A 16718-nucleotide genomic window follows, 5' to 3' on the forward strand; every position below is an offset into this window, starting at 1 on the left:
TGCACTGGGGCTGGTCAGAGGCCACTGGTCACTCCTGCTGCTCTTTATCCTCAGCCAGGTACGAGCTGGAGAGCAGCAAAGGGGAAATCTGGGAAATCTCTTTTCCTGGTGCTGGGAGAAGCACTAAAACTTGGGTTTGTGCAGATCCTAGCCTCAAACTGTTTGCAAAATCAGTTGTTTGGGTCTTGGTCTCCTTTGGTTTCCCTTGGGCAGCTCTGAGGTGCCATGGGGCAGGAAAAGGTTGGGTTGGAAGGGACCATAAAGATCACCCAGTTGCAACTCTGTCATGGGCAGAGACACCTTCCTCTATCCCAGGTTGCTCCAAGTCCCATCCAACCTGGCCTTGGGAAATTCCAGGGCTGGGGCAGCCACAGCTTCTTTGGGCAACCTCTGCCAGGGCCTCACCACCTTGCCAGGGAAGAATTTCTTCCTAAATTTTGGCCTGAAACACTGAAACATCACTGCCTACACATCTCAGGACACTTCCTGGTGAGGTTTTTGCCCCAGCCAATAATCCCCACCCTAGACCAGGCCAGGGCACAGCTCAGGAGAGAGCATTGGACCCTGTGGAATAGGGAATTCAGCCACAGGAACAGGAGCTATGTCAAGGCTTTTCTCCCCAGGGGCCAGAAAAGGAGCCTGAGGATGGGACTGATGCAGGATGCAGGAGTCAGCAGGGTCAGGATGTGCACCCCAGGAATCCCAAAGCCCAGTTTTAGCTGTGTCAAACATCCCTGTGCACATGTCCCTGTGCAAGCCTAAGCCTCATGCACACACAGCCCCTCCCTAAACACCCCCTATCCCTGGGGGGGTTCCCACTTAGCTCCCCAGCTAATGCCAGTGCTTTTAACCTCCAGCTGCATTCCCAATCAATCCCATCCCGGTTCCCAGCTCCAATGAGCAGCGATGGAAGCATTTCTGTTCCCTCCTTGGGGTGACCTTGCCCTCAGAGGCCCTCTTGTGTAACACTCACAATCTGGAGCAGGGTGGTGATGGAGGGAAAAAGACCCCAAAGGGTTGGCTGTGAGCACTGGCAGGCAGGAATAAGGGAAAATGGGATTTTCTAGGATTTTCTGGTGCAGAATCCATGGTATTTTTTTGGTATCACTGATGGGGATGGGTGGAAGTTGGGCCCGGCAGGGAGAATGGGTGATGCTGGCATGGAGCAAAAGCTGATTTTACCAGGATCAGAGGGGTTGTGGATTCCTCTGGGAGTGAGGAAATGCCTCGGAACTCACAGCAGCCTTGCTGTAACCCCACTCCCAATGGGGATTTTGTGACGGTGTTCACAGGGGTCTGAGGATGAGGGAAGAGACGAGCATGTGACTCCATGTTTCAGAAGGCTTGATTTGTTATTTTATGATATATATTACATTAAAACTATACTAAAATAATTGAAGAAAGGATTTCTTTAGAAGGCTAGCTAAGAATACAATAGGAAGGAATGATAACAAAGGCTTGTGGCTCGGCTCTCTGTCTGAGCCAGCTGACTGTGATTGGCCATTAATTACAAGCATCCAACATGGGCCAATCACAGATGCACCTGTTGCATTCCACAGCAGCAGATAACCATTGCTTACATTTTGTTCCTGAGGCCTCTCAGCTTCTCAGGAGGAAAAATCCTAAGGAAAGGATTGGAGGTAGGTCATCATGTGACATCCCACCCTGTCTAAGGACGGGATTTTTCATAAGAGATGTCTGCGACAGGATTTTGGTCTGCTTTCCTTAAACTGAGGTAAACTGAGGCAGGGTGAGATATCACATGATGACCTCCATCAACAACCTTCTGCCAAGAGCCCCCTCATGCTCCTTGACTTTGCTGTGCCAGGACATCAAAGCCACCCCTAGGAAATCCTTGAGAAGCTCCAAGTCCTGCCAGGGCTCCCAAGAGGCAAGGCCAAGGGATTTGCACCCATACAGAGAAAAGCTGAGGAGAAAAATAGATGTGGATTGGGATGTGATGATGGTTGAATGGCACAGAGATCACAGAAAACACCTGGGTGAGGCTGTGCTGGAGCCAACAGAGTCCTGAGCCCCCTTTCCTGAGGCAGTCACATCTGGAGCACAGCTGGCCCTCCTGTTTGGCCAGGATTTTCCCCACAGAATTTTGACTGGATCCTGGATTTTGAGCTCCGGTCTTTGTGCTCAGCTGTCCCCTGATCCCACCCACTGGAAAAAAAAATCATCCAGAGCAAGGAACTGAGCCTGACCTTGCAAACCCTGAGAGTTTTTAGCACATCTATAGTCAACATCATCAGGAACAGACACCTGAGTCTTTAAATTAATCTCCTTTTGGGATGAAATCCAGGTTGGTTGGAAATGAATCACCATCTCCAGCACTCTGCTGGAATTCTTCAGACCATGGAGCCCCCAAAGGAAAGCAGAGGATGCTTCTCACATCTGTCTTTGCAGGCGGGGAAGGATTGGCAGAGATGCTTCACTGACAGAGTGCACAAATCCTGGAGCAGGATTCAAATCTGGCTCCCCCTGATTGTGTTTCCCCCTCTGGCCACTGCTGAAGGACATCACAGGTGGGAGGGTTCAACCAAAGCTCAGGGGCTTTGGAGTTTCCTAATTGTGGTTGAAAGCCCCAGAATGATCCATTTTGAGATATTTCCCATTCCCAGCCCTCCCTTCTCCCTTTCCCCAAATCCCTTCTTCCAGCCTTTGAAAGTTGAAATAGGATCAGGATCCTGACCCACAAGCCAATTTCCATCAGAATAAAACATTTCCCACCCTGTTCATGCTGTTCAGGCTGTTCCATATCTGCTGGGGTCTGCAGGTGCCTTTTCCTGCTTGAAGCTGGGAGAAATTTGAGATAAAGGATGCTGGTGTGTGTATATATAGCATTTATTAACACAACAGGCAGGTGAGATTTTGGCTTTCTCTGCACTCAGGAGACTCAGAGAGAGGCAGGGGGAAGCACATCAGTCCTCAGTGATGGAGCAAATATTCCAGGATGTGAGGGGACCATGCAGAAATCTGTGGTTGGAAAATCATGGAGTTGTTTGGGTTGGAAAAGACCTTCAATATAATCTAATTCCATCCCCTCTGACACTGGCAGGGACACCTTTCCCTTGCTCAAAGCCCTCAGACCTGGCCTTGAGCACTTCCAGGGATGGAGAATGGACCATAAAAAACAGTACTAAGGAAAAACCCTGATTTTGGAGCACGGATTTTATGAAAGAGGTGCTGCTCCAGGACCTGTCCAAGCTCTGTGGGTGCCTTCCAGGGTTAACTCCTGTCCCTGCAGCCCAGCAGAGCCACTGCAGCCAAACAACACTCAGGTCTGAGCCCTTCTTGACTCCTCTCTGTGCTGTCAGCTCACAGATGCCACTGTGTTTTTCCAGGCATTTCCACTCTGCTTTGCTCCCTCACAAAAAAACCCTCAAAATTTCCAAGCTGTTGCAGCTTTTTTTTTTTCTCTCTCTGCTCACAGTTCCTTGTGAATAAGGACAGAACAAATTCCTTTACTGTGTTTTCTCAGAGTGGCAAGGGACTTTTCAGGGCCAGGCATTTTTCTGCCTCAGGCAAAAAGGGTATTGAATGTGATATCTGGGGACTTTCTTTCAGGGAAATGGGAAGCCCCAGGAAAGGGAGGATTATCTCGGTGAGAGTGGCTTTCACCCTGCTGGGATGTCAGCCCTGCACCAAGGTCAGGAGGCGGAAAAGCAGAGGGAAGAAAATCCTGGCCAGTGGCACATCTGGAGCCAGTGGGCAGAGAAAGAGGAGCTGGAAGTGCTGAACCACAGGGAGCAGATCAGGAGAGAGAGTTGGGAATGCTCCTACAGGCAGCAGTGGGGAAGAATGCCCTTCCTGCAGCCATCTTGATTTTTTTTTTTTCTCCCCTTTTTTTTTTCCCTTTTTCTTTTTTTTTTTTTTTTTCTTTTCCATGGAGTGTTTGTCTGCCTGTGGGTTTGTGTGCATGGCTAAGAGTGCCCTCCATTGGCCACATCCCGGCTGCTGCTCCAGGAGCATCACCAGCACAGGCAGGGAAGGTGGTGGGTGCTCCAGCAGGGATGTCACCCTTCCCTCGTGGGAGGACTGTGCCATGAAGGGATTTTGGAAAGCAGGACATGGAAACATCCTGCAGGCTCCTCCTGCCCAGGCAGAGCTGAAATCCATGGGCTGGGCACAGCTCAGGGCTGGACATGCCAGTTTGGAGGTGTCCACCTTGGTGGGATGGGGTGGATTGGGCTGGTCAGGCAGAGGGTGGAGGCTGCTGTGGGTAAAATCAGGATGATTTTACTCCCCACAGGATGGATGTGAGGGTGCAGAACCTGTGCAGGAATCAAGCAGGAACACGAGGGTGGTGGCAAAATCCAGCCTCAGACCTGGATCATTCCTGCAGGAAGACAGGGCCCACCATGGTGGTCAAAGCTTGGACTTGGTGACCATGGAGATCTCTTCCAGCCTTAATAATTTGATGATTCTATGGCTTGCAGGCTCCAGAATTCACTGGGACCAGCACAAACTGGATGCCTAAATCCCTACAGCTCCAAAACTCACTGAGACCAGTACAAACTGGATATGCCCAAACCCACAGGGCTCCAGAATTCACTGGGAACAGCACAAATTGGATGCCCAAACCCCTTGGGCTCCAATATTCACTGGGACCAGTATAAACTGGATGCTCAAACCTCTTGGGCTCCAAAATTCACTGGGACCAACACAAACTGGATGCCCAAACCCCTTGGGCTCCAAAATTCACTGGGACCAGCACAAACTGGATGCTCAAACCTCTTGGGCTCCAAAATTCACTGGGACCAGCACAAACTGGATGCCTAAACCCCCTGGGCAGCCCAGGTATAACCTGTGGGTAAATTCTTGCCTGGTTTTGATTTGAGCTGTGAAGGTCTGTCCCAGAGGATTTCTGATCCAGTGGATGCCAGAGTGGGATGGGAAATGCTCAGCAAGGAGGTAGAAAAAGTTACCAGGGCTGTGCCCAGTAATTGTGTGAGGGTGCAGGAGCCTCACTGGTGGCTCCCAGCTCTTCAGAATCCCCTTCCTTGTCACCCCTGACACCTGCACAAGGTAGCCAGGGCAGAAGGACCATTCAGACCAAGCTTTTCAGCCTCTTTCTGTGGGTTTCTTGGGATGAAAAAAACATTTTTGCCGGGGACACACACACAATATTTTGGTTTGTCCTTGAGAAATGCAGGCAAAGGACAGCCCAAGGTGCTCCAATGTCACCTGCTGTCCCCAGGCTTTGCTCTGCCAGACCCATCTCCCAGGCACAGATGGAAGGAAAGGACTGGGGAGGTTTTGTGTGCTCCAAGTTGGAGCCAAAGGATAGAATCAGGCAGGGATGTTTTCCATCACTCAAAATTCCAGAAAGAGCCTAGGCTAACTAGACACTGACTGTGGCAAAAACCATGGGAATGTGGGTAAATTTAACTGTGTGCCATAGAAATGTGACCTCCACCATTGCAATAATCTGATTTTCACTCATTTAACATCCCTTCCCCAGCTGCAGGCTGTAGCCTGTGGTTATATGCCCCCCTTGAGGTTTTTTTGGGATGGAAATGTAGGAGATGGATCTCTGCTGACACACATCAGCCACTCAGGTGCCTGTTGCATCTTTCTGCCAAATTCAACACCTGTTGACCCAAAAATCCAGGTCTGGAGGGGGCTTTGCCCACCTATTCCTGCTCTAAGTAAAGATTCCCACTTCAGCAGGGATTAGTTAAAATAGGAAAAAAAAATGTTTATGCTCCTTATGGTGAAACCTTCCAGATGGGACTGCACTGAGGGGAAATCAATTGTGAGACTTAACAACCATAACAGGTCTGGTTTAAGTTTGTTGGTTTTCATGGTGCCTTTCCCAGACAGGGGCAGTGAGGGGGGAATTTGCTTTGTGCTCTCCACATCCTCAGACAGAAGCAGGTCTGTGGTCAGCGTGAGAAAAAATTGAGTTTGTGGCGAGCAGGAGGCCTGGGCTGAATCCCAGGAGCTGAAGTCACCATTAGGGACTGGATTTCAAAAACAAACCCTGTCTCCTCATCATCTGGTTGCTATGGAGGCACTGCTGGCTCCTGCTTCCAACCAGGAAAGGCAGGTTTCTGCTCTGGACCAGAGGTTAAGATGATGAGAAAGATGGAGGAACTATTTACAAGAGCATGGTGTGACAGAACAAGGGGGATTGCCTTCCCACTGCCAGAGGGCATGTTTGGATTGGATTTTGGGAAGAAGTTCTTTACTCAGAGGGTGCTGAGGCCCTGAACAGAGAGATTCTGGATTCCCCATCCCTGGAAGTGTCCAAGGCCAGGTTGGACAGGGCTTGGAGCAACCTGGGGTAGTGGAAGGTGAGAGAGAGTTGGACAAAATTATCTTTATGGTCCCTTCCCACCCAACCTGCTCTGTGGTTCTGTGATCCTTGTGGGTCCCTTCTAACTCAATATATTCCATAACTCTCTGATCCCTGGCTGGCTCAGCAGGGTGAAGGTCGGGTAGAGTTTGGATTTGCAAACAGAATGAGCTTTTCCAGCACTGTCCTGAGAGAGCCAGTGGCCCCCTCAGATTCTCAGATAAAGCAAGAGCCTTTCAGCTCTGGAATCTGATATTTAAAATATTCACAGCAACCCCTCCTGCTAATCAGGAAATTTATAAGGTGTTTGGTAGATGCCTGTGTCTTTTTGCAAGCAAGACCAGGTTTTCATCCCTTTTTCACTCCTGAATCCTGGCCCCAGAGGCAGGCAGGAGCCTGGCAAGGGGAGATTTGCACTGTCGAGCTTTGTAGACTGCAAACCAGCCAGGAGTGGGGATCTGACTTGTAAAAAATTTAAGTCCAAATGCATTTGGACTCCGTGCTGATTAGTGTCAGGTCTAGCACACACTCAGGAATGTGGTGGCAGGGGCTGCAGAGATTTGAAGCCAGGGATGAAACACAGTTTGCAAACAGCAGGTCTGACTTTGGAGCTCCCTAACCCTTTCCTGCCCAAAAGAAAAGGTTTTGGCAGAAAAAGGGAGATGCAGAGAGAAGTCTTTGATACAGAGAAGGGGGAGAAACTGAGTGAATGTGGAGATGCATTTAGCTTCTCATCTCACCTCAGATTCACAGGATGGTCTGTGGGCTTCTCATCTCTTGTTTCTCAGTCTCTCCTGGGGCTGGGATTAGCTGCCTGAGCTGTGGATTTGCTGGGAATTTGTAAAGCTCCCTCTGTTTGCAGTCTGGGAAGGCAGAGCCTGGCATGGGGTGGGAGATGGCAGCACTGGAGCTGGAGCAGTGGCTGCAATGAAAACGACTTTTCCCTCCTCCCTGGATGCAGATGCCCCTCTCCACAGTCTCTCACCATAATTCCTTCCCGGCAGTGCCCCCCTGACCACGGGAAACACATCCCAGACCATCTGAATTATTTGGAAGTTGCAACCCAGGGTGATGTTTGCCCCTCTGGCATTGGGCTGTTTGCATTTCAGTGCAAAGGTCCTGAGCAGTTCCTTTCACTATGAACAGCTAAGTCTCCCCAAATAATGGCAGTTGTCTGACTTGATAGGGGGAAATCTTCCTCCCAGGTTCCCCTGTGTCCTTTGGAAATGGGGAAGCAGATCTGTTGTAGAGGCAGCAATTGCTGCAGGGTCAGGATGAGCCTCACCCAAAAGGAAATGTCTGATTTTCTCTACCTGGGGTGAACTCAGAGGGAAAAAGCTGTAAAGGTGGGAGGGAAAATGTGCCATGGCTGTGTGATCAACAGTCCTGCCCCACACTCTGAGGGTCTGCCCGTCCTGTCCTGTTAACTGAACCCCTCCCCAAATCTGGGGGTGGACAACTGTGGGAGGGGGTACGAGATAAGGAAAGTCCTGCTACTCATTTATTTCCTCTTCTCTCTTCTCTCCTGGAAAGAGGAGATGGAGGGAAGGGACCACAGGAGAGTCATTTGTTGGGGTAAGAGAGGGAGATGTACACGAGTGCCCCTTTGGCATGGGGGGAGCAGGGCTCTGGGCAGCTGGGCTGAAGGAGGAATCTGTGCCACAGGAGGCTGCAGGGAATGCATCCTTAGGGCATTGCAGGGTGGATTCTACTTTGGAGGAAGGGTTTTGGGGGCTGAAGGAGGTCCTGGCACCGGCACAGAGGGCTCTCAGTCTCTGCAGATGCTCTAAGCCTGGCACCACAGGGTTTGGGGTGTCCAGTACTCAGGGGTGAAAGGAGAGGTGGGTGCCTGATGTGGGAAGAGATAAAACCTGTCTCTATTGTCCTTTTTTGCTCCTGTACTGGGTGTTCAGCTCCATCCATTATCCTGTCTGGCCTCAGGGTTCCACCGGAGCTGGGTTCCTGAGCAACAGCTCCCTTCCCTGCACGGTTTTGGTGGAAGGGAGAGTGAAAAGGAAGGGCATTAAGTGGCTAAAAACAAAGTGCTGGCAGAAGGGAGAGGGGAGGCAGAGCCCAGCTGGCCATGCTGACCTCCAGCCCACCCTCCCCAGGTGCAGCCTGCAGTCTGTGTTGAACCAGCTCCCTGGGGATGGAGAGAGCTGGAGCCTCCCTAACCCAGATACCAACCCTGTTTTCTTTGGGGAGACGGTTCAGTTTCACAGTCCAGGCTCTGCTGGGCTCAGCAGAGGGATCTGCATGGGCAGAGGGCACTGGGAAGGAGAGCAGAATCACAGCTGTGCTCACCCCCGGGTCAGGCACAGTTTGGTCCCTTCTGGGGTTTGGGACATCCCAAACCAAACCTGGGAATGGGGACACCCCCAAACCAAGCCTGGGCATGGGGATACCCCAAACCAAACCTGGGAATGGGGACATCCCCAAACCAAGCCTGGGGATGGGAAAATTCCCAAACCAAACCCCGGGAAGGGGATACCCCAAACCAAACCTGGGGATGGCGATATCCCAAACCAAGCCTGGGGACGAGGACATCCCCAAACCAAGCCTGGGGATGGGGACAGCCCCAAACCAAGTCTAGGGATGGGGACTGCCCCAAACCAAGTCTAGGGATGGTGATGTGGGGCTGCATCTTCTCCTCGTGAGAAGTGCCGGTTCTGGGGCTGCTATGTGGGTTCTCAGCCGTGTGAAGGGTTAATAAAAACAGCATCAACAACAAAGTACCGCCAAAACGACCAAATCCCAAATCTCTTCTCTTTCTCTCCCCTCCTCCTTCCCTTCCCTGTGTTTTTCCAGGTGTTGTTTATGGCCACAGGAGGGAGCTCAAATCCAGACATGGGAGGATCGGCTTGATTTCGGATCCAGAGCCTCTTAAACTCTGCTTTTCCTCTAAGCTGGTCCCTGTTATGTCCAGGATCTGGCACCTGCTTGACATTTACTTTGAGTTCCAGAGGACCCGAGACCTAGGATGAGGAGCATTGGATCCGCCCTGAACCTGCTTTTGGTATCTCCACTCTACTTTGTGTGGACCGTGGTCGCTCTGGACCTGGCACAAACTCCCTGCACCACTTTGGTCCAAGGGAAATTCTTTGGGTATTTCTCCTCCTTCGCCGTCTTCCCGTTGAACTCCTCCCTGTGCTCTTGGATTATCCAGAACCCCGACCCTCGCAGGTACACTTTGTACATGAAGATCCTCAAGCCCTCCGGCGTATGTGACCACCAGCACATCCGCACCTACCAGTTCGACTCCTTCCTGGAGTCCACCCGCACCTACCTGGGCATGGAGAGCTTCGACGATGTCCTGAAGCTCTGCGACGGCTCCACCCGCTTTGCCTTCCTCCAGTCCAACAAACAATTCCTGCAGATGAAGCAGACGGCCCCGCCGGGCGTGGACACCTGGCCCATGAGGTGGAAGCCCACCAAGGCTCAGGAGAGGGACTTCTCTGTGGAGTACCTGGTGGTGGGCAACAGGAACCCCAGCAAAGCCGCCTGCCAGATGCTTTGCAAGTGGCTGGACACCTGCCTGGCCATCAGCAGCAGCTCCCACCCGTGTGGCATCATGCAGACCCCGTGCTCCTGCTCGGGAGGGGAGGTCCTGGATCAGGCCAGCGAGATCCTGGGCTTCACCAGGAAGAAGGAGGATTGCTACAAGGATGGGATTTACCTGGAGAACTGCGTGAGCAGCCCCAAGGACAGCAACGGAGCCGAGTTCCTGGGTGAGTGGAGGGTGGTCGAGGGGGTGTTGGGGAGGGAGGGCTGCTTGGGCTCTGCTCTCACACCATCCCTGTAACCTCCGTGTCTGTATCTGTGGATGCCTGGCATGAAAATCCTCATTTCCCAATCGACAGGCAGGTCAGGTAACCCACAGGGCTCTTTATGAGCCTTTTGCGACTGGAATTGCAAATCAGCTGCCCCTAAATATTCCCCGGGTTTCTGCAATTCGTTCTTGGGGCTTGTTCATTGCTTGTTTTACTCCTGCAGCCTCTGAGCTGCTGAGAGGGAGCTGCTTACCTAAGGGTGAGCAGTTTTCCAAAGTAATTACAGATGTCCTAGAAAAAACAGGATCCAAGCTACCTCCCGAGGCAGGCAGCCCTATCAACCACTTTTAATTCCTAGGGAAAACTTAATTCTTGGGTCTGGTTCAAAATGGGATGGCAACAGAAGGCACTCTGGTTTTGTTCTCAGCTTTGTTTTCCTTCTGGAGGCTTTCAGAAAGAAAATTCACCATGCTGCTTACATGGGGTTACTTGGGCTCATTCCTCAGATATTTCACTGGGTTTTGATTGTGGTCTTGCGTATGGAAAGGGACTGGGGAGGTGGGAGAACCATGAGAAAAAGGGCTGTGAGTAAGGTGGGATGATCCTGAAGTCCGATCATGTTCTGGAGAGGGAAATGCTCCTTCCAGAGACCTGACACGGTCTTGCCAAGCAGAAGGGACTCAGAGGGATGTCTGGAAGTGGAGCCTTTTCTTACTGCCTGTGTCAGGTCTGCTCCAGGGTGTTTATTCTCAGCTCCCACCCCAGCATGCAGGTTATGTAAAGCAGCGGTGTGATGCTGAACAGCAACACAGGTGTCAGGGAATGCAGCCTCCAGTTCAGAGAGTCTCAGACCCCTACCTGAGCCTCCCCAAAAGGTCTCATCTTCTTCAGGTGCTGGACTGAAATGTCCTCTGCTTCCAGCAGAAAGCTGACATCTGTCTGGGTCAGGAATCTGGGGATCCTTCCTGACTTCTCCACTCCTGTTGAGGATGGGATTTCTCAGGGTTGAGGGGAAGAGGCCAGATTTGCTGTTGCAGTAGGCAGGAGGTGACCAGGCACAGATTTGGGCTGTGCAGAGTGATTTTCCTGCAGACTGCAGCCTGGCCTTAGCTGGGAGATCAGGCTATGATCAGGTACTCGTGCTTCTGTCAGTGTATTTTGGGGGAGATTTTGCTTCTCACTGGTCTGTGAATCAATACATGAAGGCACAGCCGAGCCATAAATCCTGCAAATTAGTTCTTCAGTCGTGCCTCCCTCCCTGGCCATGAGCACAAGACTCTCCAGATTTGGGTTGGGCTTTTATTTTTTTTCTTGCAATGCCCTTTTCTCCTGTGTGAACAGCTCTGAGGAGCCTCTCGGAGTTCAGTCATGTGTCATGCCTGGAATTTGCTGATTGGGTGATTTATGCTTTCCACCCAAGCAGTGTGACCTTTCTCACTGCAACCAAAGGTGAAATTTGAAATAAGATTTTCAGCAAATCCTGAAGCATTCAAGCTTAATATTGGCTTTTGTAGGGATCTCTCCTAGTCCAGCTCGAGTGCCTGAATGTTCCCTCCAAGTAAATATGAAAGAGGCTGGAGGGTGGCTGAATCAAAATCCTTTTTGGGTGTCAAATATTTGTAGAGTGCAGATAATTTTTCTGCTGGCTGCTCACATCTGCTCCACACTGGAGACAGGGAATTATCATCTTGGCTGGTGGGATGCCATCCACACAGCAACGATGCTTGCAGGGTGCCCGGGCTCTCCATGTGCTGCTCTGTCTGTCACTGTGTCTGTTTTGATTTATGCAAAGGCTTGATCAGGAAGATGGAGGCGAGATCCAATTTGGACAGGGAGTCAGCAATCCCTTAACAGCATCTTGTGGGTGGAATATTTTGATAGGGTTCCTGATTTCCAAGTGCTGATGCTGGTTATTGCAATCATTGCTGTTCCAATTGTATCTGTAGCGGGGCTTTTTTCCCCAACAAGCTTTTTTTTTTTCTTTTTTTTTTTCTTTTTTTTTTTTATTATTATCATTGCTATTTTTCCTTCCCTGCTGCTTTCTGAGTCATTTGTTGTTTCTGGGCCTGTGTTAACACTTTCATCCTGGAGCAAGTGGAGATGTGTGAGTTGTGCTGATCTACTGTGATGACTTTAAAGGCACAAGAAGGAACGTGGAAGGTTCCCTGCCCATGGCAGGGGGTTGGAATGAGATGATCTTTGTGGTCCCTTCCAACTCAAACCATCCTATGAATTGCCAGATACCATCCTGAAATATGAAACCTGACTTTCCCTGATGTGTCTTTTTATTCCAAAACAAATGGATGGGTGCAAATCTACAATGAGAAGTTGCAGTGGACACAGCTGTGCTTTGGCTCATGGATGGCCTGTGGGTGAGATCCCTGTGAAAAGCTTCACTCCAAGAGGATCCCATTGCTCCAGAACCAAAGGGACTCTCAAGAAAACATAACTGACAGCCAGTTTTCACTCATGGCCAGTGATTTTACACCTGGCTCAGGTGCACAGGGAAGTTTATGATCATTTACTGGGGAACTTCACAAAGAAACTCTGCCAAAGTCACCCTGTCTTATCTAGAGCATCTGTTCTTCAGTGTCTGGAGGAAGGAGAAACTGCTCCACATTTCCTTGCCAGGTTTAGTGAGACTCTCTTTTCACTCACTGCCCCACACAGACATTGCAGAGGGTACAGCAGGCACTGGTGGGTTGCAGAAAATCCGTCAGTTTATCCCTCAGGTATTTTGGTCTTGCTGTACGTGGAGCTTGTCCTGGTGATCAGCAAGACATGCTTTGAGAGCTTGGGCAGCTGGAACTGGAAATGTTTTCCAGGAGAAGACTATTCAACATGGAAACCATTTTTGGCCATTATCAGATATCCCTTGGCTAATTCAAGAAATATGGGAAGAAGGCAGAGGTTTGTTTGTAGGTCCTGATGTTTAGATGTAAACTCACTTTTTTGGGATGCAAATTGGCATTTTTGGAATAGGTCTGGGGGCAAGGACAGGAGGGTGAAGAACGGAAAACCTCCTGAAATGCTGGGCATTGGTTCTTCACAGTCTGAAAGTGCTGGTGGCCCTCTCAAATGTGAGCTGGATTCTGTAATTGGAGCTGGAGCTTTAACAGGGATGCTGATGTGACCCTGTAATGAGAGAAGGTTAAATGTGTGCTTAAGTGCTGTGCTGAGTTAGGCACTTAATGAATGTCTAATTAGTCCTGTCTCCATGTGAGCGTTCCTGGAAGGCCATTGCAGTGCTGTCACATTTTGGTGGCCCAAAAAGATAAACATCATTCTCTGCTCCTTCTGCTCTTCATGTCCCCACCTTGGACGGATCCAGGATGCTGACTGCAAAACAAGGTTAAAAATGCCCCTCAAAATATAGTATTTGCTTCTTGATAAATTAGGTGGCTCCAGGGCTGGAGGGGTTTTTATAATGAATAGATAACTGGAACACAGTAATGCTAGACTGAAGTGCTGGGGATTTTCCTGCTTTTCCTGCTAAAATTTTCCGTTCTTTTGCTGTCCCCATTGCTCTGAACAAAATCAAATACCCCTTCCTCACCTGTGTTCATCACTTCTGTTTTGTTAGTCGTGTTTCATCTTCCACTTTTAGGTGCTTTTCCACTTCTGCCACATTGATTAATGTGTCTCAGAGTGTCTGATCTCTGTTTGGAGAGGCCCATGAACAAGTTCCTTCTCAACCTCTGCTGCATTAAGTAGGCTGGGCTCCATAAATCTCTCACTGCAGGACACACTCTCCAAACATCTCTTGTTGGAAGTTTTACTTCATTCTCAGTGTGTTTTTTGGTCAAAACATGCTTTGGTCTCCTCAGCAGGGCTGAGCTTCTGCCTGGATTTGTGGCTCAGTAGCTCCTGAGTGGGGTCCATGATGTGGAGGAGGAGCCAGAGCCGCAGAAATGAGTCAATTCCCACCCTGCTTGCTGCAGGAATTACCTTGTGTGGCTCAGCTCCCCTCCCCTCAAATCTCCAACCTCACCCAGGGCAGGAATAACTCAATAAGACATTTCCTGTATTTGAGATGAGCTTTAGTGGCCATGAAAGCTCCAGAAATTGATAAAGAGCTGTGAGTAATTGCCATGGGGCAGATCTCAAATCTGTCTTTGACATCTTCAGCTCCTTATGACACATGCTCTGTTCCTCCAGCAAGAATCCCCCTGGCTGGAGCAGCTGAGCTTGCAGACAAAGGTGTTTGGCTTTGGTTTTGCCTTGGTGCTGGGTTTGCCAACCAGATGGCAAAGGGATTTGGGTGAGTGCCTCTCAGGAAGGTGTGCTGCATTCCAGTTCCTCGTTTCTCCACCTCTGTCTGTCCCTGGACATCCCTGAGAGCAGAGGTTGGATGTGGTGAGAGGTGGACAGCAAAACACAGGGCAAGGAAGCTCTGATTTCTCCTCGTGTGTAAAATTTTCCTGTGTTAACTGCTGGAATCATTGGGGATTTTACTTGGTGTCCCCCCAGTTTAACTCCAAATCTCAGCAGCTGACAGCAAGACCTGATATTCCTTCCCAGCTCCTGCAGGAGAAGGTTGGTTAGAGTCTGAAATGTGGCAAAGGGGTCACCTTGTCACCTGCGGGGAATCCCCTCTGCACCCATATGGGCAGGTCCCACTGGGAATGTCCCTCTTGCCCGTGGTCAGGATGTTTTATGGATGAGGCAAATGTGGAGAACTCCTCAACTCCTCCCTGAGGGCTGGAAAGGGGGATTCTGGCTCAGTTTAAACACTGAGGTCTCTACAGACCTGTACAAGCCCTGCCTGCCCCACTGTTCTCCTCTGGGATCATCAAAGACCTTACACTTGGAATGGAATGGAATGGAATGGAATAGAATAGAATAGAATAGAATAGAATAGAATAGAATAGAATAGAATAGAACACAATAACAGTTTTCAGTTGGAAAGGACCTGCAACGATTACCTGGTCCCACTGCCTGACCAAAAGTTTAATTAAAGCCATTGTCTTAAGCACTGGCAGGGATGGGACACCAACCACCTCTCTAAAAGGCTTGTTCTGATTTTTCACTGCTCTCTCGGCAAACAAACCCTTCCTAATGCCCAGCTCACCCCTCTCCTGGTGTTTCACGGGATCCCAGGGAGAATGAAGCGTGAGTGAAGCACGGCTGTGGAGTGACAGGGCAGAAATTCCGTGTCCCGGCTGCTCTCAGCACTGAACCCATCCCTGCAGATCCATCCCTACAGGGACGGGGTGGAGAAAAACGAGCAGAGTGAAGCGATCAGTTCCATTGTGAACCCAACAGCTTGTGGACATGATCACAATGCAGAAACATCAGCAATTACCGGCTCAATGCGCCCGTCGCTGTCGCAGGGAGAGTAAAGGTGGAATTTACACCCAGTTGCCGAGGGAGTTTCACAGGCAACTACTCCCGTTATTGCGAAGGGGACTTTTACGGGTAATTTAATGAGTGGCAGCCTGGTGAAAGGCTCGGCTTTTCAGTTTCCCTTTTTTCTCTCTTTCTTCTTTGTTTTTTTTTTTTTGTTTTGTTTTGTTTTGTTTTTTTTTTTATTATTTTCCATTTTTTTACATCCTCTCGTATTCAGGTTGCATAGCAGTCACTGCAAAATGTTTCGTTTGGCAGTACAAGGTGAAATTAAGGTGCAGGGAAACAGTGACACCAGAGTCAAAATCACCATGTCTCCGGAGTAGTTTTCCATTCTATGACTGCAGAAAATGAGGGTGATGGTGCTGACACTTCAAAGGGAGAGGGCACAGAGGCATTCCTGTCCATTTTCACCACTTAGCCTAAATATTTGGCCCTTTTTACCACCCACCTTGATTATCTGATGTATTTAGGTAATGGGAGCAAGGCTGAAAAATTGATTTTTTTTTATTTTTTTTTATGAAAGGAACTGAGTCTGTACAGATTTTCAGGTGTTTGATTCACCTGCTTGGTGCTTGAACTCCCTAGACCCCAAATACTCAGAACTGCCCTGCTTGGGACAAATGAACATTGAACCAATGAATTTCTCGGTGTTTTGACTGTATACAATACGTGAAAACTCTAGTAAAGATCATGTTTGATGGAATTATTTTCTCTGCACAACCTGGGCAATGTGTGGATGAAATTATTTCCATTGCACATCCTGGCCAGAATAAAGCAATGCCTTGATTCTCCGACACTGAAAATGTTGTTGGAGAGTTTCTGTTTCTCCTGCAGGTTCGGTGACACTTCCAGAGCATCACCAACACCTCTGCGACTCATCTCTCTTCCCACATCTTCCCATTCTTACAACCAGTGAAATTTTGACAACATCTACGGGTGTTGATTCTATCTCCTACAATCCCACATTCCCCAGGATGGTATTGGAGCAAGCTTGGGATAATTAGGTTAGAAACCTGGTTTGGGATTCTCAGCAAGCATCCTGGGGAGGACTCAGCCGCTCTGTGTCTCCGGGGTGGCTCTGCCAATGTCACCTCCAGCCGCTGAATTCCCTTTTGGCACAGTCCCTTCTTGCAGACAACAATTTGATACTGAAATCCCATATTTTATCCTCCAGCACGGTGAGACAGCCAGGCTGGGAAAGGACGTCCTTTAGCGCATCAGAATTGCAGATCTGTTGAGTTTAAATGTATTTCTTTGTGTTCCCTGGCTCGAGTTTCAATAGAGCGATAATT

The 16718-nt window shown here is 49.6% G+C and overlaps 1 protein-coding gene across 1 annotated transcript in view; it reads left to right on the forward strand.

The window, feature by feature from the left end:
• Nucleotides 1-16718, forward strand: part of ADGRB1 (adhesion G protein-coupled receptor B1) — a 288832-nt gene that overhangs the window by 72084 nt on the left and 200030 nt on the right. The window contains exon 2 of the mRNA XM_058809221.1: nt 9116-10035. Within this exon, the coding sequence (XP_058665204.1) occupies nt 9288-10035 (748 nt within the window). The 5' untranslated portion in view covers nt 9116-9287. The remainder of the gene's footprint in view (nt 1-9115; nt 10036-16718) is intronic.

This window comes from Ammospiza caudacuta, chromosome 1 (genome assembly GCF_027887145.1).
Source record: "Ammospiza caudacuta isolate bAmmCau1 chromosome 1, bAmmCau1.pri, whole genome shotgun sequence".
NCBI lineage: Eukaryota > Metazoa > Chordata > Aves > Passeriformes > Passerellidae > Ammospiza > Ammospiza caudacuta.